The sequence below is a fragment of the Mirounga leonina genome, unplaced genomic scaffold (assembly GCF_011800145.1).
Source record: "Mirounga leonina isolate KUSES-001 unplaced genomic scaffold, KU_Mleo_1.0 Mir_174, whole genome shotgun sequence".
NCBI lineage: Eukaryota > Metazoa > Chordata > Mammalia > Carnivora > Phocidae > Mirounga > Mirounga leonina.
In genome coordinates this window covers 49704455-49728792 of record NW_023270451.1, presented here as the reverse complement: position 1 = coordinate 49728792, position 24338 = coordinate 49704455, and the positions used below count along the sequence as shown (strand labels likewise).

At 43.7% G+C, this 24338-nt stretch overlaps 2 protein-coding genes across 8 annotated transcripts in view; both read right to left on the bottom strand.

Moving 5' to 3' along the window:
* Window positions 1-10039, bottom strand: part of EEPD1 (endonuclease/exonuclease/phosphatase family domain containing 1) — a 217049-nt gene extending 207010 nt beyond the window's left edge. Inside the window, exon 1 of one of the 3 annotated variants that reach the window (XM_035020906.1) lies at window positions 8658-10039. The gene's annotated coding sequence lies outside the window, so the exon portion shown is untranslated. Of the gene's footprint in view, window positions 1-6060; window positions 6239-8657 lie in introns of those variants that run through there. The other 2 variants (XM_035020907.1, XM_035020905.1) reach the window with 2 other exon arrangements.
* Window positions 10040-15077: 5038 nt separating this feature from the next.
* The window catches only part of SEPTIN7 (septin 7), a 121404-nt gene continuing 112143 nt past the window's right edge, over window positions 15078-24338 (bottom strand). For all 5 annotated transcript variants that reach the window (XM_035020902.1, XM_035020898.1, XM_035020897.1 and 2 more), the window contains 2 exons: window positions 20165-20304; window positions 15078-18295 (listed from right to left, as the gene is read on the bottom strand). In XM_035020902.1, the coding sequence (XP_034876793.1) occupies window positions 18256-18295; window positions 20165-20304 (180 nt within the window). In that variant the 3' untranslated portion in view covers window positions 15078-18255. The remainder of the gene's footprint in view (window positions 18296-20164; window positions 20305-24338) is intronic.

The window sequence follows — 24338 nt, the reverse complement described above, 5'->3', positions numbered from 1 at the left end:
TCAGTCGGTTAAGTGTCTGCCTTCAGTTCAGGTCATGACCCCAGGGTCCTGGGATAGAGCCCCTCATTGGCCTCCTTGCTCAGCGGGAAGTCTGCTTCTCCCTCTCCCTCTGCCCCTCCGCCCACTTGTGTTCTCTCTCTCTCTCAAGTAAATAAATATAATCTTTAAAAAAAAATACCTGTTTTAAAAATAAATACATAGGGCTGCCTGGGGGGCTCAGTCAGTTAAGTGTCTGCCTTCGGCTCAGGTCATGATCCCAGGGTCCTGGGATCAAGCCCCGTATTGGGCTCCTTGCTCAGCGGGGAGCCTGCTTCTCCTCCCTCTCTGCCTCTCGCCCTGCTTGTGCCTCTCTCTCTTTCTAAAATAAATTTTTTTAAAATAAAAAAAAGAAGGAGAGGCTGAAGTTACTTAAAAAATAAATAAATAAAATAAACAAATGCATGCATAGTCAAGGCGTTAGACCACGTGTGAGGGCCTGATGCCCAGAGCAGCCCTCCACAAGAGGCGGGATCACTGACTAACTAATGGGAGAGGGAGCCCAGATGGCACCACAGACAGGAAGTCAATGACCCCTGGGGCTGACCACGGGAACCTTAATCTGAATTCAGATCCATCTGGAATTCAGAAGTTCATTTGTTCTCTAGAGTACACTTCTGAATTCATCGGTACCCAGCAGAGACCCTGATGGAAAAGTCACCCTGTGGATGGAATAGCAGTTATGTGTGCTGCGTGTGAATATATAAAACAGTCTCGTGAAAAAGCATCGGCCAATGAGCCAGGATTAAAGAAGAGATTTAAAGTTAAATTTAAGGATGCCTGGGTGGCTCAGTCGGTTAAGCGTCTGCCTTCGGCTCAGGTCATGATCCCAGGGTCCTGGGATGGAGCCCCGCATCGGGCTCCCTGCTCCGCGGGAAGCCTGCTTCTCCCTCTCCCACTCCCCCTGCTTGTGTTCCCTCTCTCGCTGTGTCTCTGTCAAATAAATAAATAAAATCTTTAAAAAAAAATAAAATAAAGTTAAATTTAAGGAGATAGGAGCAATTATGTTCCTTTTCCTAAAATACAAACAAATACACAAAACCCACTCAGGTCCTATGGGGGGTCCCAGCAAGTCTCCCCATAGTAAAGGTATGCCCTTTGACCCCTGTTATTTGGAACTAAAACTACGTCCAGGAGGAACCCTGTGTTCCAGAGCGGATATGCTGATAAGCTGGGGAACAGTAATTACTTACAGGTTTGAATGGCTTAGCTGTCCCCCCCACCCCCTGCCCTGCCACTCGGGACCATCAAACACAATATCTGATCTACTTCTTCCTTACAAAACATTCTCAGGCCATGAATTTGTTGTGTTGGACGCGCAGGCAGGCCCAGCCCCCTGCTTCACCTCTTCCCTACATTTCTGTACAAATAGATTTGGTTCATTGTTTACTTAGACTTGGCAACTGCCAGTCAACCTCTAGGGGAGACATCAGGTGGCCCGGGAGGGGAACGAATGTTCGGGAACCCTCAGGCCAGGTCCTTTGTCTAATGTCACCTGTCCCCAGGCCTGGGTTCCCAGTCCACTCTCTGTGGCTCTGTGGCCGCTCAGGGTTGGCAGAGTGGAAGTGTGCCCCAAGCTATGGCTCCCCCTGGAGGAGCCACACTGAAGAAGTCACTAGAAATAGGTTTCTTTACATACGTACTGACCCCTGCAAGCCTCTTCCTAGAGGATGTGGCATTCTTCTTGGAGATGGCATTTATGACAGAATATATGACTACACCTTTTTTGCCTTGTTTTCATACATGGGAGTTGACTAAATTCAAGAATCGACCCCTTTTCACACGTGCTATGAATACAGACGAGTGACTTTAATCTACACGTGCATCTCTTGCTTCTTAGAGCAATTCATGCCTTACATATGCGGGAATTGAACCATATTTTTAAATGCACCTATTAGAAATTCTTTACTTAAAAGAACTATTCTTTTAAGTAAAGACTCTTTAATCAGTCCCTAGGATTTTTTTGGTAACAACTTTAATGAGATATAATTCACACACCTTGCCACTCACCCATTTAAAATGTATAATACAGTGGTTCGTATTATCTTCAGAGTTGGGCTACCATCACTACAATTCATTTTAGAACATTTTCATCCCTTCAAAAAGAAACCTGTACACTTTGGGGTGCCTGGGTGGCTCAGTCGTTAAGCGTCTGCCTTCGGCTCAGGTCATGATCCCAGGGTCCTGGGATCCAGCCCCGCATCGGGCTCCCTGCTCCGCAGGAAGCCTGCTTCTCCCTCTCCTACTCCCCCTGCTTGTGTTCCCTCTCTCGCCGTCTCTCTCTGTCAAATAAATAAATAAAATCTTAAAAAAAAAAAAAAAAGAAAGAAACTTCCTAATAGGGGCCCCTGGGTGGCTCAGTCAAGCACCTCCTTCGGCTCAGGTTATGATCCCAGGGTCCTGGGATCAAGCCCCACATTGGGGGGAAGCCTGCTCGGCGGGAAGCCTGCTTCTCCCTCTCCCACTCCCCCTGCTTGTGTTCCCTCTCTTGCTGTGTCTCTCTCTGTCAAATAAATAAATAAAATCTTAAAAAAAAAAAAAAAAGAAACCTGTACACTTTAGTTATCATCCGCACCCCCATCCGTCACCCCATTCCCCATTCACCTCCCAGTCCTGGGCAACCCCAACCCCCGCCCACCTATCTACTTTCTGTCTCTATAGATTTGCCTCTTCTGGGCACTTCATATGAATAGAATCATCCAATATGTGGTCTCTTGTGACTGGCTTCATTTAGCATAATGTTTTCAAGGTTCATCCCTGAGATAGCACCTTATCAGTACTCCATTCCTTTTTTATGTCAAGCAATATTTCATTGTATGGATATAGCACATTTTGTTATCTGCCAGTTGGTGGACATTTGGGTTCTTGCCACCTTTGGCTATTATGAATAATACTGCTATGAACATTCATAGTCAGGTTTTTGTGTCACATATGTTTTCAGTTCTCTCAGGGATATACCTGGGAGTGGGTTCACTGGCTCAAATGGTAATTCTATGTTGAACTTTTGGAGGGACCGCCAGACTGTTTTCCAAGTGAATGCACCAGTTTCCATTCCCATGGCAGTGTGTGAGGCTTTTACCTTTTCCATCTCCTCACCAACACTTGTTATTATCTGATTTTTAATAATAGCCATCCTACTGGGTGTGAATTGGTATCTGGTTGTGGTTTTGATTTGTATTCCCCTGATGGTTTGTGATGTTGAACATCTTTTCCTGTGGCATCATATATCTTCTTTGGACAAGGGTCTATTAAGATACTTTGCCTGTTTTTTAAATTGGGTTGTCTTTTTATTATTAAGTTGTAAGAGTTCTTTATATATTCTAGGTACAAGTCCCTCACCAGATACATGATTTGCAAATATTTCCTCCCATTCTATGGGTTGTCTTTTTTCTTTCTGGATAGTGTCCTTTGAGGCAGAAAAGTTTTAAATTTTGACAGTCTAATTTATTTTTTGTTATTGTTGCTCATGCTTTGGCATCATATCTAAGAAATCACTGCCAAATAAAAGGTCATGGAGATTTATCCCTATGTTTTCTTCTAAGGGTTTTCTCGTTCTAGCTCTCAAATTTAGGTGCTTAATCCATTTTGGGTTAGAGGTTCAAGCTCTTCCTTTTGTGTGTGGATATCCTTGTTCCAGCACCATTGTTTGAGAAGACTATCCCTTCCCTGTGAATTGCTTTATCACTCTTGAAATTCAATTGACTGTAAATGTGAGGGTTTATTTCTGGATTCTCAGTTCTACCTCAGCGATCTATCCGGCCATCCTCATGACCATACCACTCTGTCCCCTCCCCCCCGCCCCCCACACACACCACCGCTTCTCTCTCTCTCTCCTCTTTTGTTACCACCTTCCTTTATTATTTCTGCGGGACACTTGCTGCGGGAGGATCCTCCTGGCTGAATCTCAAGGAGTTTAGAAAGCTTCTTTCTTGCACTTGCTCAGTAATGTCACCAGCAACACCTCTTTCAGGTCCTATGTGGCGATGCCTCCAACTTGGAGTTCGAGTTGCTGAGATCGACAGGGGAGACCTTCAGTGGGGACAAGAACAGAGGAGCCCTCCGCCTAAGGAAGCCTGCAGGGTCCTGGGGCCCAAGCTTCCCGATGCCCTTCTCCCCAGGGTAGAAATGGGGGTCGCAGGGGCCGCCTGGTTTTCCTGGGCTTTTTCAGATGTCCAAATATCCCTAAATGTCTAGTTTTCCCGGAACTCTTTAACCTGTAGGCCAGGGTCCAGAGACTGTGCTTGGGGCATGACTGTAGGACCTGCCGTGAGAAGGGGGAAGGCACGGCCCTCATGTGCAGCTTGGCCTGGAACCGCCGGGCCCCCAGCCCCTGAACCCTGACCCTGAGCCCTGACTGCGACCTAGCCCCCCCACCCCCAAGGCTTGTGGAGCCAAGCCTTTCCTGCTGTCCCGGGATCTGCTGAGCTCCGGGAATTGCGAAGTCTGTGATCCTGGGGCCATTTCTTCTGGCTCACAAGGTCTGAAAAGCAGACCAATTAGCTATAGGATGGAAACCAGCCAAAGAGTCATTTCCAGTAGATTCGGGTGTGGCCTGTTTGTGCTTCTGCTCTCCTCTCATCAGCTGGTGTTGTGGGGAAGAGGCACTGGTAAGGATTATCAGAATGGGTGCAGTATGAACCTTTCCCCAAGTCCATAATGATGCTTCAAAAGTAGGATTTTTCTTGGGTGCAAAATATTAAATTATCTGCCTATATCATAATTGACTTAATCATTTCTTCCAAAAAGATTGGGATCTCTTTGGAGGACAGAGCACTAAGTTTCTAATGTATCTCTTTGGATAAAGATATGTGTCACCAGCATCAGTGACCAGCACGACAGTCACCCCCCATCTTCCCAAGAAGGACAATCCACAGAAATTCCCGTCACTGAAGGGTCAGCAGCCGGGACATGACCCCAGGGGGCAGCCTGGCCCTCAGTTCTGGTTCTTCTGGAAAATCCACAAAGCCTGATGGTGAAGGAGAATTCTGGCAGCACAGAGAAAGAGAGTTTTTCCAGTGGGGTGTATTAGGATCCAACACTTTAAGTAGAACAATTTTCACATGTATTTTCATTAATATGAATGGTATTGGGTTCCTCTTCTTCCTTGCTACCCCTCAGTCCTGTGTTGTTGCTGGGTGGGTATGGTTTGTTGATCCTCAGGCCTCTATCAGTTTATGTCAAGAGAACCCAAACCACCAGGTGAAAAAAACACCTGGGCAGTTTTGTCTGGCACTGGTTTGCTGAGATTCCAAGCACACGTTACCCACGTTATCTTTGTGTCTCATTCACAAGGAATTATTCACCTCAAGATGCAAATAATGTTAGATGTTTCCCCTCTGATTGATTAGGAACCACCCACTAAGACCGGGAGGTGTTTAACATCTGACTCCCGTCCTTTTAGGACTCCTCCTTTGGATTCCACAACATCTGGGGGTGGGGGGTCCCATCGCCCTGCAAAGGTCCTCCAGGTGTGCAGGTCACGGTGGCTCCCCCCACCTGGACAATGCTGTGGTCTCACCCCACAGCACACATTCACCGGCCTCCTCCCTCTGTCTGGCAGGGCCCTGCCGAGGAGGATGCCGTCACCCTCCCCCCTGGGCCTGCCCAGGGCTCTCCACGCAGGATCCCTGCAGCCCTCTCCCGTCCCACAGGTGAGCTCATAGATTGTTCTTCCCAGTCCCCGGGGGCTAAACGGCAGCCTCAGCCTACTGTACCCTTCCCAAGGCTCCAAAACGCAACACGTTCATTCTGCTACTTTGTGCCATGACAGGGCGTCAGGCTTAAAACTACAAAGTTTTTCCAGATGTAAAGGAGGTCAAGATCCTAAGAATAGTGAAGTTGGTTCTCTTCCTGGAAGGAGAAAAATACCTTTCATTGTCTCCTCACCAGCCATGGGCCCACTCTGCTCCCACCCCTCAAGGACGAACAGAATTACTTAAATAGAACACCCGCAAAACTAAACAACCAAAATGTCTCAATCTTTCAGCTAGCAGCCCGCCACACTGATATCTATTGAGCACTTACGGCGCCCTAGATGCTTTGCCAGGCACTTGATAGGAGCATTTGATCTTCACAAGGATGCTGCAAGGTACGGCCAAGAGTCTCCCTTCTCCACAGAAGGTATGCAGGACTGCAGAAGAAGGGAACTTGCTCAGGGCCGAGCAGTGGAGCCAGAACCGGCCCCCGCCTGATGCACGGGGTTGACATCGGTGTAAATACTCTGGGCTGAATGGACTTTTATAACCTGATGCCTTTTGGAAAACTGCATCCCATCTGCAAAGCCTTCCTCTCGTTAAAGCTAAGGACGACTCTGTATGCAAGCTAGGCCTTGCTGGATTCTCCTAGCACCTTCTGCCTGCCCCTCCAAACCTGGCTCTGCCAAAACTCCAGAAATTCATCCTGTCGTGTCTTGTGCGGCACTGGCCTCACTGCTTTCCTGGGGATGAACAGGGCTGTGCTCTTTCACAAAAGGCTGACGAAAGTTCAGCCACAAGAAGACCCGTCTCCTACTTCTTCTTCCTTTCCTTTCAGGGGGTCCTTTCTCTTTAGTGATAGAACCAGTAGTGAAGCGAAGTGTATCACAAACTGCCCCCTTACACACATGTGCGTGCACACACACACACACCCAGAGAGACTCCCAGATGCCCTGAGGTCTTCCACTGGCCAGGTTTGACTTTGGCTCCGGGTTCTCACTTCTTTTGAGGCCATACTAGTTGGTTGCTCTGCCGTCCGTGGCCCCTTGGCTGTGTTGACGTGCAAAAGCAGGAAGCATCGCTCATCTGCTGCATGTTTCCATCTATGGGAGATTAATTCCAAAGGACAGACTTATGAATCCACTTGTCAAGAGGCAACATGGGCATGTTTCTTCACCATGGGAATGCCCATGACTGTGGGCCAGCAGCCTCGGACCCAGGGAAAGCGTTTCGCATCCAGTGCCCCTTTTGGCACGAGAGTTCCTTAAGCCGCAGGTCAGAAAGCAACGGCTGCAGTCTGACACAGGAAGAAACTAAGGCCCTTTTACTTCTTAAAATCCAAAAATGTCAATATAGTCCCAGGAACTTGGTGCGGCTGCAGCTGCTGAAGCCAGAGATTAGTCTGCAGGGGGGGCCTGATGCTGGGCCAGCGCCTCCCCCGTGCCCTCTGGGAGTGGTGTTCCCAATTCTCCCAAGGTGGGGGGGGGGGCATGGACTTGCCCCCTCTCCTTTTACCTTCTTCAGAGAAGCGGGCAGGGCACAGGTAGGGGCCTCCACCGACGTACCCATTCCCATAACCGGGCCACCTGCCAGGCAATGCCAACAGGCTTCTCAAGTGTCCAACACAAAGTAACCCTGTAACAGGCCCACTGTGTTCTGTCACAACTCCAGAAGGAGCACGTGAGTGTCCATCAAACGCTTTTTCCAGAGAGGTCCCCTCATCCACTGAGGACATGGTGAGGTCACTGGGGATTCCTAACCCCAGTGCCCTGCTTCCTCCTGGCCAAGCTGATGCTCCCAGGAGACCCCGGGTGGCGTCTGCCCCTCCCCAGCCATCCGGAAGCAGATGCCCTCTTGTCCTTGGTCAGAGCCCCAAATGGGCACCACGAGGGTGCTTGTCCTCCTCTGTATACTGGCCTCAACCCCAGCTCCTCCCTCACTCCCTCCTTCAGTCTCATCTCTCCTAAGCATTTCCACCGGGCAGCTGGACCACCCCACACCACACTGCACGGACAGCAAACTCCCCTGGGGCAGGCTGAAGGCTCCTTCCACCTCCTGTTCTCCCCACTCTTCCTTGGCCTGGCCTCCCCTGCGATGTGATGGCAGGCCTCCATGAGGGTAAGCGAGAAGCCGGAGGGAGAAGACCCACCTCCGGGGCGGGCTGGGCAGGGCCAGCTCAAGATGCCCGACAGGATATAAACCCTCAAAGACTAGCGCCTCCTACCACCCACCCATGCAGCTCAAAATAAAAGCAACTTAAAACCGCAAACAGGTACAACAAAATCCAGGGTCCCAACAAATCCTGGTTTCCCATAATAAGTAATTTGATGCCCTTTTTTAAAATTTCAAATTTCAAACTCTTCCCCTCCCCAGTTTTTGGAGACATAAGCAGAAGTTTGATGTGCCTGTTGGGCAATGTACACCGGACTGGGGAGGCAGGGAGGTGAGGCAGAGCACTGGGGCCCAGGGGTCCCGCAGCCTCTGAGGAAAGAACGGGCCCGGGTGGAGACAGACACGGGAGGGGGAGAGGGAGATTGAGCTCGCAGAGGGGCAGGGCAAGGGAGGGGCTGCCGCAGGGGTGAAGGTCCATGGAGATGAGGTGGCCACGGCGGCCCTGGCCATACCTCAGTAGAAGAGAGGGGCCTCTGCAAAGCCACCAGAGCCTCCTCCCCATTGGGATGCTGAAGTGATCCCCTTTAAACTTCTTTTAAGGAAAATGCAAGCACAACAGCCAGAATTGGGGGCGTTGGGCCATAATGCAAAATGCAGTGTGTGTAAATATGAATACATAAATACATATTGGAAGATGAGGTAGCAAAAAGGATATTTAAATGTTTTTCATCTTATTAAAAGCTCATTAAATTTCACCAAATTTTTATTATTGTTCTGTTACTATAAGGGAATTTCCTTGTTTCTAAAAATACACACCTAAGTATTTAATATAAGGGGCATGGAGCCACAGATGACTCAGAAATAGTTCAGAAAAAAGTACCTTTTGCAAAAATTATAAATTAGAAGAAAAAAGTTCATGAAAAAAATAAATCAATAGGGAGGGGCTATTTGACAGTCAGTTGGGGGTACCAGTAGGAATCTGGGCTGTGAGCCGGCCCGCTGGGTTCAACACCAGTCGCTGTCACTCTCTGTCTTGGGGAAGCTTGGGGCCAGCGTACTGAAGCCCGGAGCAGGCCCGGGCCAAGGCCAGCTCCCCCCAGGAGAGCAAACAACGCGGACTCACCGAGTGCCACTGCCGGGAGACGTGAGGCTGGGAGAGGGCTTCTCCACCGCTGCGGGCCGTTTGCACGGGGGCTGCCCCCACTGACCTTGCGTGCTTGGCAGCCCGCCCCTTCCACTTACAGGACTCCAGGCTCTGGCTCAGTCACTGCGCTGGCCCTGGCCGCGGGCAGGAGGGGAGGCAAACCCAAAGTTGTGCTAGTCGGTGACATCAACGACACTCCCGATGTCGTGCAGCCATCACCGCTATTTTCGGAAAATGTCAACACCGCAGCAGAAACTCTGTACCCGTTAAGCAGTAACTCCCCAGTGCCCCCACGCGGAGCCTAGTGGCCCCTCGTCTACTTTCTGCCCCTCTGCATTTGTCTATGCTAGACGGTTCATCGAAGTGTAATCATACAACATTTGTCCTTTGGTGTCTGCCGTCTGGCTTTTTTCACTTGGCATAATGTCCCTCAGCGTTAATTCACTCGTGTTGAAGCACGTGTCAGAATTTCCTCTCCTTAAGGCTGGGTAATATTGCCACATTTCGTTTATCCACGCGGGTGTCCGTGACTGCTCGGGAAGCTTCCACCTTTTGGTGGTTGGGGATAACTCTGCTGTGAACAGGGGTGCGCAAGTATCTGCTTGAGACTTGCTTTCACTTCTTTTGAGAATACGCCCAGCAGTGGAAGTCTTTTAGGTATATGACCCAGGGGCTGGGTCGCACGGTAATTCTATGCTTAACTTTTTGAAGAATGGCTACGCCATTAACGTTTCCTTTGTTTGGTTGTCATGTTCTGTTTCAAGAGTTAAGTTACTTTGGCGACGTTCTTAAAACCCTTCCCCAAATACATAAAAGCAACAGAAGGTCCTGAAGTACTTCCGAAGCAAAACAAAATCCGACCGTGGAGCGCTGTGGCATCTAGGGGCGGCCCTCGCTCAGGCAGGCCCCTGGGAAAGTCTCCTTCCGGCGCCGGTGCCAGGCTGCGTGGCGATGCTAACTCCTTCTGTCCCAGCGGCCCCCTCCTGCCGCTGACGCCGGAATGGCGGCCCGCGGGAGCAAAGCAGGGGCCGTCCGCACAGACCGCAGGCCCCGCTCCACCCCAAGAGACAGAGGCCGGGAGGGACCGGCACCGGACGCGCGCGGAGGGTGGAGGCTCCGGGCCGCGCGCGGTGGGGAGCCCGGCCCTGCGCAGGCGTCCCCGACCGCCAGGGGGCGCAGGGGGCCGCCTTCGGCAAGCGCGCAGCCGCTCCTCGAATCCCCCATGGACCTCCCACCAGCCCCCACCCTGCCCCGCCGGAGGTGGCGGCGGGATTCCGGGTCCCCCAGCCGCAAGCAGAGGTCTCAGCGCGGGGCTGAGGACACCTGCGGCCAAGGCCGGGCCCAGCGCCGCCTGAGGCGTGGGGAAGGGAGCCGGAGGGTCTCGGCCATTACCGGACCCTCAGACAGGAACAAATGTTGACCACACCCAGCTGTCCCTGTGGCCCTACGCTAAGAGCGTCCCCCCATCGTGCTTCGTACCTGTTTCTATCAGAGGCCACGTGTTCCTAGAGGACAGGAGCATCAGGCGCCTCAGTCCCGCGCAGAGCCAGCACATGCACCCCGTGTCCCCCAGCTGTCCCACGCATAGGACTTGGAGCTCAGAGAAGGTTGGATGGAATGAATGATGGAATGAATGAATGGGAAAGAATGAATCTGTCCCCACATGGTGTAGAGAGAAATGAACTGGGAGCCTGGCCCCTGGACTCTGATGTCAATACTGCCACTGATTTCATGAGATCAACCCACGGGGTTTACTGGTGCCCAAGGGGTCCAATCCCACGGATGCTGAAGTGATCCCCTTTAAATTTCTTTTAAGGAAAATGCAAGCACAACAGCCAGAATTGGGGGCGTTGGGCCATAATGCAAAATGCAGTGTGTGTAAATATGAATACATAAATACATATTGGAAGATGAGGTAGCAAAAAGGATATTTAAATGTTTTTCATCTTATTAAAGGCTCATTAAATTTCACCAAATTTTTATTATTGTTCTGTTACTATAAGGGAATTTCCTTGTTTCTAAAAATACACACCTAAGTATTTAATATAAGGGGCATGGAGCCACAGATGACTCAGAAATAGTTCAGAAAAAAGTACCTTTTGCAAAAATTATAAATTAGAAGAAAAAAGTTCATGAAAAAAATAAATCAATAGGGAGGGGCTATTTGACAGTCAGTTGGGGGTACCAGTAGGAATCCAGCCCTGGTTGGGGGACTGGGGGAGCATGGGGGGGGATGGGGTTGCTGTGAGATGGGCTTTGGGTGCATCGATGACCCATGGAGTAGAGGCTAGTGGAAACCTACATCCAGGACAGGCTGCCAGGGGGAAGGGAGAGAGGTGCAGTCTCATGAGGGCCAGATTTAGAGGCTGCCTGGGTGTGGGAAAGAAGGTTGTAGGGTAGGCAAAGCCCCAGATGGCCCAGAGCTGGAGTGTGGGGTGGGGGTGAATTGAACTGGTTCAAAGGCCCAGGCTGGCTGTAGACTTGGCACCTCATTTACCCATAATCCCTAGGGGAAGACAGGGAGGGAAGGAGCAGAGGTGCTCTCTGGCTCACAGTGGTCCTCTCAGGGACCACATCTGTACCAGTCACCATATTGGGCCTGTTGCAGTTCTTCTCTGAGGTTTGAAAAACTCTAAGGCAGGGGGAGAGATCCTCCTCTCTTCTCTGGTCAAGAAGAGACTGTAAAGAGGTAAGCTTGGACTTACCGAAGGCTGTGGGTTGGGCCCGCGGGGACATCTGGTCTGAGTGAGAAGGGGGCAGGGGATGAACCATTCTACATGATGGCTTCCTGAAACCTTGACAGAGGCTTAGGAAGCTCAAAGCCACAGATTTGCTGGCTTTATTCATATTGATACACAAGCCTGTAGAAACTCTTGCATATTTAGGCAAGAAGATGTATACAAAATGTTCACTGCAGCATTATTTGTAAAAATCATCTGTTAACCAGAAAATGGATAAAATGTGGTAGCAGCCTCCTCATAATCTAGCTCTTGTACAGCTGCCTCCCGCATTGAACAGGGCTGAGCTGCAAAAATATATTGTGGAAATGACATTGTGTGACTTCCAAGGCCAGGTGATAAAAGACATTGGGGGCCTGTACCTTGCTCTCTCTTGGATCACTTGCTCTGGGAGAAAGCCAGCCACCATGTCACAAGGACACTCAGGCAGCCCCCTGGAGACGTCCATGGAGCAAGGGACTGAGGCCTCCTGACATCAGCTTGCCAATGATCTGAGTGAGCCATCTTGGAAGTAGGCCCTCCAGCCCCAGGCAAGCCCTCAGATGACTATAGCCCAAAGTCAACATCTTTAATGCTACTCTCCAGCCAGAACCACCCTGCTAATTTCTGGCCTATAAAAACTAAGATAATAAATGTTATTACAATTTAAATATAGTTGTTACTAAGGCATTTATTAGGGGGCATTTGTTGCTTCGCATGTAGCAATAGCTAATACAAATGTTATATAATCATACATTGAAATTCTAATCTGCTTTTTATTTTTTATTTTATTATTAAATATTTGAGAGACAGCGAGCGGGGGGGGGGGGGGAGGGGGGGGGGGGGCGAGAACCTCAAGCCGACTCCCCGCTGAGCGCAAAGCTTGATCCCACTACCCCGAGATCATGACCTGAGCCAAAACACAGTCACTCAACCAACTGCACCACTCAGGCGCCCCATATTTTTTAAACATTTTATTTTTTTATAAGTAATCTCTACACCCAACATGGAGCTCCAACTCACAACACTGAGATCCAGAGTTGCATGCTCTACTGACTGATCCAGCCAGGCACCCCTAGTCTGCTTGTTTTTAAAAAAGGGGTTAAATAGGCACATCATAGAATTCTGAGCTTTAACTGAGAATCTATGTGAACTTTATGTGTTTGGCACATAGCAGGCACTCAGTATGCTTGTTGCTGCACTCTTCTCTGGTTTTGTTTCCTTCCCTCGGATTCCCAGCTGAATTTCCCCTCATTTGATAAGCAGGTATTCTTCCTAGTTTGAATATTGTCACAATATTCTCATTTGGTAGGATGAGTCCATCTGTTCTCACAGTACAAGCTGGAGAAAAAGCCCATCTCCTCTTCAGGACATGAGGTATATATATAATTGGGCCAACCCCATCTGAACGCAGAGATCACAGAAGGTAAGCTTGCCTCGGTGACTTCTACCCCATCTTCCAAGCACCTCACTCTGAAGGGTGGAGTCTAACTAGGCACTAATGAAGTGGAACTTAGGGAAAGAAAATGCCAACCTGAGTTCCTGGCACTTCTACCCAGCAACCCTAAGGTCTCAGGAAGATTTTATTTTGGTGTCTGGGTGAAAGAACTTTTTTTAAAAGTAACCATGCTACACCATAAATTTATTTAATCACATGAGATTTATCCCTAGAAATAAAATGGACAGCTCCCTCCACTACTACTGGACAAAATATAGATTCCTTGACTTCTGAAAAGCAGGGGGGAAAGTTCACATTAACACCAAGGACTGCCAGGGCACCCATCACTTCACCCACCACTTGCCAAGTTGCTTAAATTACTGGCTTATCCAAAATACAGGGAACTTTTCTGTGCCTGCAGATCTAGTGGAGCGTATATTTAAATATCAAAGAGACCAGCGAAATTCAAAGACACTGGAATTAAATGAGGAAAAGGAAAGTTGTAAACCCTTGCTAGACCAAGTCAGTTCAGGACTCCACACTTTGGTGAGAACCAGCCCCTCATCCCCCCCCCACCCCGGGGGGATTCTGGGGTCCGTTTCCTTGTTAATATCCAGGGTGAACTGTTGTGCCTTGCAACACACCTAAAAGCTAGGAAGCTAAGCAGGACTACTTTGAAGAGAGTGAGAACAAATAGACATTTCTTGGCAGTGTCTTACTATCCCCACATTAACTCCCCATCTTATGCCACGTCTTCACAGACCTATTCTCAAGCGTCCACTACTGCCTTTCTCCATCCCAAAGGATTACAGAAAGCCCGAAAGGCTTTAGATTTCGGCAGGTCCAAATACTGCACCTTGAACAGTGGCTCTGTGTGGCCAAGGGTGTTTCAGCCTATCCTTTGAGAGCCTGGCACAGAACAAGGTCCCCTTTCACTTGACCCTCTTTTCCTAACACAAAGCTGTTTGGCCGGGCCCAGCACTCCATGGGGCAAATGTTCAGGCCAAGAATAGTCTTCATTCTTCCTGTGAAGCTTTGAAAGGCTTCTAAAGAACACAGGAAATTGTCAACCCTTATTTTCTGTTGTAAACGGCTGACACTAAACTTTGAATATTCTATGGATTAATCTGAAATCATGGAGACCAATTTGCTTGAAAAGAAGCAATTTTTTTTAACCATGTCAGAGATTAGATACTCCCGATAAACAATCTCAGCATTACTTGCAAAGAATGATGTATTTTATAACCCCCATTACTAGCACTGTAAAAAACCCACTTTTCACCAAAATAACCTTATTTCCATGGTGTGCCCTACTGTCAAAACATACTTCACTTAGTAACTCCAAAAGGCTTTGTCTACAAAGAAGCAGGTCTAGAGACTTATCAAAGCACCATCACTTAAAGTTGGGGAAAAACAATACTCTTTGTCATGGGCCCAGCATCACTGCTTCCATCAACATCCAAGGATAATCTCTCAGGGTCCAGATACCCTCACATGAGCAGTCAGAATGTAATCTTTACTCTGAACCAGCAAGGGAAATATGGGCCCTACTTTATAGCTGGAGAAACAAATATTCAGAAAGTAACATGCCCAGTTCACACAGAGATGGGATTTGAACATAGATGATTAGTGTCTAGCACACGCCAGGTGCATGGCCTAAGACTGAAGCACATAGGCCCTGATGTCATCACCAAGACTGGCTCAAACTCCAGCTCTGCCAGTCACCACTTGTCTCCTAGGTAAGTCACTAAACATCTCCAAGCCTGATTCCAGTCTGTGAAAGGATGATACTGGTATCTATTAAGGTTTAAATGAAGAAAATGCACAAAAACTAGTTAACTTACCATCTGGAACATAGTAAGTGTTCAATACATGGATAATTATCATTATTACAAAGGGGTAGGGAAAATATCCTGAATGAAACACAGGGACTTTTGTTTACGTTCGCGAGCTTTTTATTAGAAAAGACTTCAATTTGCTGGAGTGGGAGACAATAATTTTTCCTTTCACATCAAATAGGATACCACAGCAGTCTTCACTAGGACATCCTTGGGGAGTCAACAAAATTATTAATGATCTACATACTACCTAGATCAATGGCTTCCAAAGTGGAATGAGCTACATGATTCACTGGGGCTTGAATACTAAACTTTTTTCCCCCACTTTAAAATTCTGTTTCATAATGTTCACAGTAACATAGTAGTACATGCATACAATTTATTATACAATTGTAATTATGGATACATGCTGAAAAATATTTAATAAGGAAACAGGATAATGTTTGGAGATAGTGATCTAGATGATTTGCTAAGTCAACATTCTCCTCTTGCTGCATTATCAGGCCATCTTATATGCTTTCTTCTTGCTTTTTCCTCACCTACTATACACCTACCTCCACATTACTAGGTCAGTTTCTCCAAGAGGGTAAAAGGCACGAAAGGTAGTGGCGGGGAGGGGAGGGTCCTCAGAATGTGCAGGTGGTAGAGCGACACCAAACTAATGAGTCTGAGAGGCAGGAACCTGTATGTATCTCTTCAGCTTTCAAGAGTATGACCTAAGCTACACAGAAATAAGCCATATGTCCAATCAATTCATTTATCAACTTCCCTGGTTACTTGTGAACGTGATAACGAGACAAGTAGAATTCATCCCACTAGGTGGCAGTAAAACTCTATCATTGCGGTGCCCAAATCAAACCCCTGGGACTAGGATTGACTAATCCTGCATACTTAGAAAGATTGTGGTTACCAAGTTAGTTCAATCATATAATGTCTCTAGACAATGGAGAGTAGGCATTATTGTTTTGTTGTTTACAAGCTGGCCTTTCCTTATGCCTTCCTCAATGTTACATGTATTATGAGTGATCATATATAGCAGTTCTCAGAAATCCAGAGGCCATATAGCAAAAACAGCCCTCAATATGCTTGAAAAGCCTGGAGTCAACAATCAAAAGACCCAGTAAGGTTGTATAGGTCCCATATCAGATTCAGGTAAAACCTTAGGTATGACAAGGATAAGGATTTGTGCAAATTTTTACTAGGGTAGTAGAATAAAGGTAACTTACAAATTTAACACAATATACAGAATTTTTAAATGGTAACTATGAGGACCTGTTTCTAGGAGTAATCCTTCACTAGTTAGGCAGGTGGTCCATACAAAGTTTTCCATTTTGCAGTCTCCAAATTCAATAGGTTGTTAACTCCCTAAAACCAAACCTTTCTGGTTACAGGTGTTAACCCAATCCCTCTTAACATAGGAACCAAAACAAATAAAAAAACTCCTGTTATTCTGGAACACCTGATTCTAGTCTTGGACTAACAGGCAATTTATTTTTAAAAAGCCACTCATACCATGTTATGTTGTCCAACAGCAGAAGGCATTTTAGGATTAACAAAACTTTTCCAAGACAATTTTTAACTAGTGATAGCCATCAAATAAAAATAAATATTTACTATGGTATTCCTAAATCATGTTTTTAATGCCTCATGAGATCTACTTTAAATATAGCAACTCTGGGGTGAACTTACATGTAAAGTCAAGATACTGTAACATGAATAATTATTCATTTTGGATTTATGTATCTTTGAAAAGCAATAAGAATCTTTCAAGCATACTGACTTATTTAAATCCTTCAGCCTGTGAAGCCAACAAAAATATTAGCAGTTACTTCCTTCTGCTTGGATCATCAATTTTAAAAAGTAACAAACATGGTGAAACTTTTTAAGGTAATGAACTGGGTTGCATTAATTATACTTAAAATGCCATAAAGCATTAAATTGTTAAAATCTCTATCATTTGACCTAGTGAAATTATACCACTTCCTTTCCAGTTAAAAAGTTTGTTTCCAGGGACATGAGAGTTTACCTAACGTGAATGAGTTGGGATTTTTCTGAGAATAACATATTAATGAGATAGTAATGAGTAGAGATACTGTATATCTCATAAATTAGAAACCAATACACAACCATTCCAAATGAAATAAACATGCAAAAGATGAGATACAATTGTGGAGGAGGCAAATTCAAGTTGAAAAGTTTCTTCCCAAACATATTCTAGTCTTGTCTATCAGCTGTAGAGTATTTAAGAGCCCACACTCTATTACATCACAACATTGTTTATTATGTGAATTTTTTTACAATACAAACAAAAAAAAAAATACAGAAATGCAATATATGAATACAGCTAAATGCAGAACGGTGACTTTTTTCCTTTTCAAGAGGCCATGGTTCCCATTTCTAATAAAATAAAGAGACGGCACATAGGTAGAAATAGGTTGGTCGTTAGCTTCACAATTTTGCCTAGAAATGATCTATAAATGCATTTTTCCCCCTGCTACTTACCATAAAGTGTAAAAAGGGAATTAAAGGAAAGTTTCCTTGTTGGTTCCTACCATATGAAAGATGCTATATTCTATTTTAGCAGGACCAATATATGGAAAATACCTAAATAAAATGTTATTACAAAAATGAAGCAGTAATGAGATTCCGGCTAAAGAGGGCACTAAATGAGAATAACATATATTTAAAGAATCCAAAACAAACAAATAAACAAAAGAAGGTTGTTATAAAAAAGCTCTAGGTGCATTGTAAGCATATAGGATTTTTTTTCCATGTGTATTTTTAAACAATGGAAGTGTCAAAAAATAGGGTCAACTGTGTTAGACTAAATTACATTATTGTATACGCTGCACTGAATGGAACCTTTGTATTATAATTATCATAGAGAAGCATAGTTTGCATCATATTATGGCAATTTATCCTCAATGAAAACCTTCCAGAGTCCTTTTATTTTGGAATATCCTGTAAACAATCAAACCACCAGAACATGATTGTACAACAGTAAAATGTTTTCTTGCATTAAATTGAAGACATCTGTTTAATAAAAAAAAAGTAGGAAAGGTACTTAGAGCTGTTAGTTTCTAAGTACACACACCCTAGACAATTCAAGGCATCTTAATTTCCATCAAGAACAAAAAAATAATAATAATTTTTGTCATGCTGTTAAATCCATCATTAAGGATAAAACTGGTGCAAATTGGTCAAACGGATCCAACAAACACTGATGTCCAAGCTGGCATATTGGCAACTAATATGTAACTGGTGGTCAATAGAGGGTTTAAAAGATCTTCCCTTTCTTCTTGTTCTTTTCCAAGGTTCTAAATTTAAAGGAAAATAGTCAAAATGAGTAGCCATGTTATAAACATTACAGCCAACACATGATAGTAGCACTGGCTAATCCAGCTACAACTGTGTTAGATTTTCCAACACTACTTTTTTATTTAAAAAAATAAAAGGGGTGCCTGGGTGGCTCAGTCAGTTAAGCGTCATCGGACTCTTGATGTCGGCTCAGGTCATGATCTCAGGTCAGGGTTGTGAGATCGAGCCCCGTGTCGGGCTCTGTACTGGCTGTGGAGCCTGCTTAAGATTCTCTCTCTCCCTCTCCCTCTGTCTAGCCCCCACCCCTGCTTTCTTTCTCAAAAGTAAATAAATTAATTAAAAAAAATAAGGTTTAGAAGTGGATAATGAGGACAATGTAAATCTGTAATAGACAACTGAATATTTGACCAAATTTCAGGATAAATAATAAAAATAGGACAAAAACCAATTTTTAATGTATGAGAACAATTCTTTCCAAATGAAATAGTGCAAACTGAAAAATATCAACTGACATAAATACAGTGTCCTTTTACGGTCATTTGAATTCTGAATTACATTTGCTTTTACCAATAGATTTTCCTCTTTGCTGAGGAAAAGTTAATAGAAGGACAGTGTTATAGAACAAACATCTAACCTTGAAAATATTTAGCAGTGAGGGTACACTGTAGAATATTTACAGGGATATAACTTTTCAGTTTTTGATGGGACTAAAAAGAAAAAGAACAAAGTCAAGGTACAAATATTACTGAGTTTTGTGTAAACTAAGAACAAGTAACTGATCAGTTGTATTTGGAATCAGATATCCAAAATTTTATCTTAAGAAATGATTTTTTTTTTAACATTTTATTTATTTGACAAAGACATAGCGAGAGAGGGAATACAAGCAGGGGAAGTGGGAGAGGGAGAAGCAGGCTTCCCGCCGAGCAGAGAGCCTGATGTGGGGCTCGATCCCAGGACCCTGGGACCATGACCTGAGCCGAAGGCAGATGCTTAACGACTGAGCCACCCAGGCACCCCAAGAAATAATTTTTATCCTAAAGAAATAATTCAACACAACTAAAACATACCCCTAAATGTATAAAAGATCTTTGTAGCAGTGCTTTCTAAGTTTGCCAATGATTGAACACAACTATTCTGTCCAACAATTGAAGGGAGGAGATAAGAGATTGATTATGGTGAGTCAACTAGAGAGAATGCTATGAAGCTATGAAATTATAATTAGGAAGACTGTTAAGTCATGGAAAATGTTTGTAATGAAAAGAAATACTGTTAGAGTAGACAGATTGCATCCATCTATATAAAAATATTCATCCATGGGGACGCCTGGGTGGCTCAGTTGTTAGGCGTCTGCCTTCGGCTCAGGTCATGGTCTCAGGGTCCTGGGATCAAGCCCCGCATAGGGCTCCCTGCTCAGCGGGGAGCCTGCTTCTCCCTCTCCCACTCCCCCTGCTTGTGTTCCCTCTCTCACTGTGTCTCTCTCTGTCAAATAAAAAATCTTTACAAAAAAAAAGAAAAAAGAACTGCTTTAAAAAAAAAAAATTCATCCATGAAATTAACTGTGCTTGGGTGATAATGGGTAAGGTCTTTTATTTATTTTTTTTAAAGATTTTATTTATTTATATGAGAGAGCGTGAGTGCTCAGGAGCCAGGGGAGGAGAAGAGGGAGAGGGAGAAGCAGACTCCTCACTGAGCAGGGAGTCCAATGCAGGACTGGATCCCAGGACTCTGGGATCATGACCTGAGCTGAAGGCAGATGCTTAACCGACTGAATCACCCAGGCGCCCTGGGTAAGGTCTTTTAAAATAAGTAAGATGATAATTCCTTAAAACATTAATACACACATTTCTTAGGAATCTGATATTAATTACCTGGAAGAGTTCTGTTGTTCTAAAATACGTTGTTGGGCTTCCCAGTTTGCTTTCTCATCTTCAAACTGACGACGTTTTTCCTCTAATTCTTTGTGTTGTGCTTCCAAATTCTTTTTCATTTGCTCATGGCGCCTTTGGAGCTAAATCACAGCACAATACATAAAATAAAACTGTTTAATAAATCAGGAGAAGTATGTTTCACCCAGACATCCTAATGTTATAAATATAAGCACTGAGTTCTTGTGCTGTAAATTCAGAATACCACCTGGAAAGCACTGTCTAGGATTTCTCCTTCTGTAGGACTTGCCACCCAAAAGGCCAGTGACCCAAGAGAATAATTTTGGGAAATGGGGAAAAAAAGTGCAACAAGTTTATAGTTGTGTTGCACTTACAATGGACATACCCTATCTTATTTATCATCTCACTTTGCATTACTCATAAGCATGGAGAAACAAGGCAAAGAAGACATCACTGTCCTCATTGTATAGATGAGCAAACTGCTGCAGAGTTTCAGTCACTTGCCCAAGATTACTAGCCAGAAAATTGGAAGAACCAGGATTGAACCAGTCTCCTAATTCCAAGTTCAGAAAGCTGAGACAAGTGGAAAGAAAGCAGGTAGATAAGGACTTAAAGAGCTTCAAGATCACAGTAAGCTTCCCCGATTCCTATAAAGCAGTGGTTTCTCAAATGTTAGCTTCGTGCAAATCACCAAGAGTGCTTGCTCAAAATATAGAATACTGGATCTTACCCAGACATATTGAATTAGAATCTTTGAGTGTTAAGACTAGAAATCTGCATTTTTCAACAAGCCCTAGTGATTTCAATGCAGGTATTTTTCCTACATTGCGAATTAATGCTGTAAAGAATGCTGGCTGAGAAGTAGAAACACTCTTGTAAAGTAATTGCAGAAACAAAGAGCTTATCTAATGGTTCTTTAAATAATTTCATTTAGGCACTAGTCAATCTATTCCTGAAGAAAACAGTCACACCAATAAAAAAATCAGGTTGAATCTAAATACACTTAATATCTAAAAAGTATTCAAAACCTTCAGATGTCCAGAAATCATGTTCTATTAATGATCATATTACATCAGTGAGTTAACATCTTGAATTTGGATTATAGTAAAATTTTGTATATAACTTGTTTTCTCAATTACTTTGTAAACCACAAAGTATGACTTCATATTTATTCCTACTGCAAATATTTCATGCAATTCCTACAAAACAAAACCATCTAAGATAAACTTAAGCAAACATGAGTCAATTTGAGATGTCATCTTCCTGACTGTAGCAGACAAGTTACTAAGAAAATATCAGAAAATAGGAACACAGGAAAATGCCTCTAATTATAAAAAAAAAAAAAATGCAAGGGAATCATAAACACACAATTCACAATAGTTACTTCAGAGAAGGAGAAAGAGAACTACCATAGGGAGGTACACAGGGGCTTAAATGAACTAATGAGGTCATATTTTTTAAGCTGGGTAGAAGTTTGCAGGCATTCATCATTCTTTATCTGTACATTTCTGTTACATATAATATCTTTTGTGTTAACTGCATGTAGGTAAAAAGAACTGGTTACAAGCCCTCTCAAGGGACCGCTGGGGTTAGATGTCTTCCAAAATTCTGACTTTTTCAGATTTTAGAAAGACAATATTACTTAGAAAGGTGTATATATTACATTTACAAAACACCTCCTGGGCTGTCTAGGGTAGCACCTACCTTAGCATCAAACACATTACTATTTTTTGCAGTAAATTTTATAAATAGTCACATCAAGTGGAATAAAACAATTAGTTCTATGTCTGGTTTTGCAGTTTTCAGAGCTTGTTAGGATTTAGGACTTGAATCTGTGGATACATGATTGTGGACTTCCCTATGATTAAGAGCAAACTTAAAGAGCTAATGGTTTCAACTTAAAACAATATGCAGCACTGACCAAGCTAATTTATCCCTCCTCTCATGTATAAAAAGGGAGATGGGCAATAATATCTACCTCATAGGGTTATGGTGTGGATTTAATGACACAATAAGGATGCTTAGTACTGTGCCTGATGCACTGTGCTGCTGGATATTAGCAGCTGTGCCCTAAACAAACATTCTAGCACTAATGAACTTGAGAAAAAACTGTATTAAACAAGGTTAAGTAGGTCTCTTCACCTATATATTTATATACCTATATGGCTTACACTATCAGGAGAAACTTGGCAGATCTTTTTATAGGTTCTTCCAATGCTAAGAAAGATTTCATCCTTCAAAGAGTACAGTTTCTCAAAACTCTGTTTTCACCACTCACAGAAATCATAAAAACTCTTGGAAGGGTTTTTCAGCTACAGTTTCATTATTATTTGTTTATAACATTTACTCCTAGGAGCAGTTACTAACATATGTCTATAGCAAATGTAAATTCAACTACTTTTAGATTTTCAATGAAATCTAAGTGGAGAGGTAATACAGACTCTTGATTATTCTTGTTTTTATTCCCCTCTGTTACAGATTTTTCAGATTATTCACTAGTTAGTGAAAGAGTAAAAACTCAAATGGACAGTTAATAAAAGGCTGATAAATAAAAAGACTAAATTTAATCTCCAAAATGTCATCTTATTAATGACAGATGCTAGAGATGCTATTCCTGCAGTGCTTTGCAGTCTCAAAACAGAAGGAACTATTCCATATCTTTACTGCATTTAGTTTATGACAAATGTAGCAATGGTCAAAGTGGGGTTTTTTTGTTTTTTTTTTTTAAAGATTTTATTTATTTATTTGACAGAGAGAGTTAGCAAGAGCAGGAACAGAAGCAGGGGGAGTGGGAGAGGGAGAAGCAGGCTTCCTGCTGAGCAGGGAGCCCAATGTGGGGCTCGATCCCAGTACCCTGGGATCATGACCTAAGCCGAAGGCAGACACTTAACGGCTGAGCCACCCAGGCGCCCCTGTTTTTTGTGTTTTTTTTAAAGTAAGAGATCACATGTAAAGCCTAGTAATTTAAGAGTAATCTAATGTGGAATATAAACATTTCCTCGAAATTACTCAATATTTTACTTATTCCATGCATTCATTCTATTTAGTGGATTAAAATACTTTTAGTCAAAGAGGGTTTCAGTATTTTATGCAGTAATTACAAAAGCAATGAGATCACCATAAGAATGTAAACAAAATAGATCTGAATCCCCTTTTATTTATTTATTAAAGATTTTATTTATTTGACAGAGAGTGAGAGAGACAGAGAGAGAGGGAACACAAGCAGGAGGAGTGGGAGAGGGAGGAGCAGGCTTCCCACCAAGCGGGGAGCCTGATGCAGGGCTTGATCCCAGGACCCTGGGATTGTGACCTGAGCCAAAGGCAGAGGCTTAACAAATGAGCCACCCAGGCACCCCATGAATCCCCTTTTAATATATTTAGATACAAATATTAGTGGAGCCACATATAAACACAGGGGTCTCACTGAATTTTAACATTAAAGGTCATTTTTAAATTATTTCATATTAATATCTATCAAACCAACTATTACTTGATTCTCATGTTAATGTTTTTTTCCTCCATCTTTCACTTCTTAAAGGAAATGTAAGGAAATGTCTTCAAGGTCTTTTTGATTTATAGAAACTAAATGTATGCCTCAACATCCAAGGTAGTAGATAAGCTTCCTGGGATGCTTTGTCACTACTTTACCAATTTGCTAACACTGGCAATTACTCTGACACTGTATTACAAATATGCCCAACTCATTTACAACAAAATCACATTCCTTCTGTTTTCTTCCCTTTGGCTGTCTGTAATTTATCCTAGCAAGCCCTTAGTTCAGTTAAAGTTCTTTCTTTTGTTCTCTCATTCATATGCAAATAACTCCGGTTTATTATTATTCTAATACTAGTTTTTATTCTTACATCCACCCAAAACTCTTGATCTTTACTCTTCTTACCTTGAATATATGAAATACCTTATAATTTCATTTCTCATGCTCATTAAAACTGATTAATTCATTATAAGTATTCTATTATATCTTCCTCCCAAGTACATGTATGGCCAAACACTTACATATTGAGGTATATAATATTATTATAAACAAAGTGCTTCCTTTTATTTCTCCATTTTATTACATTAGGGCATTATATTAAATTTGAAAAAATATGGGTAGAAAGGTTTTATTATCTATACTATTAGAGATATTATTATTTTA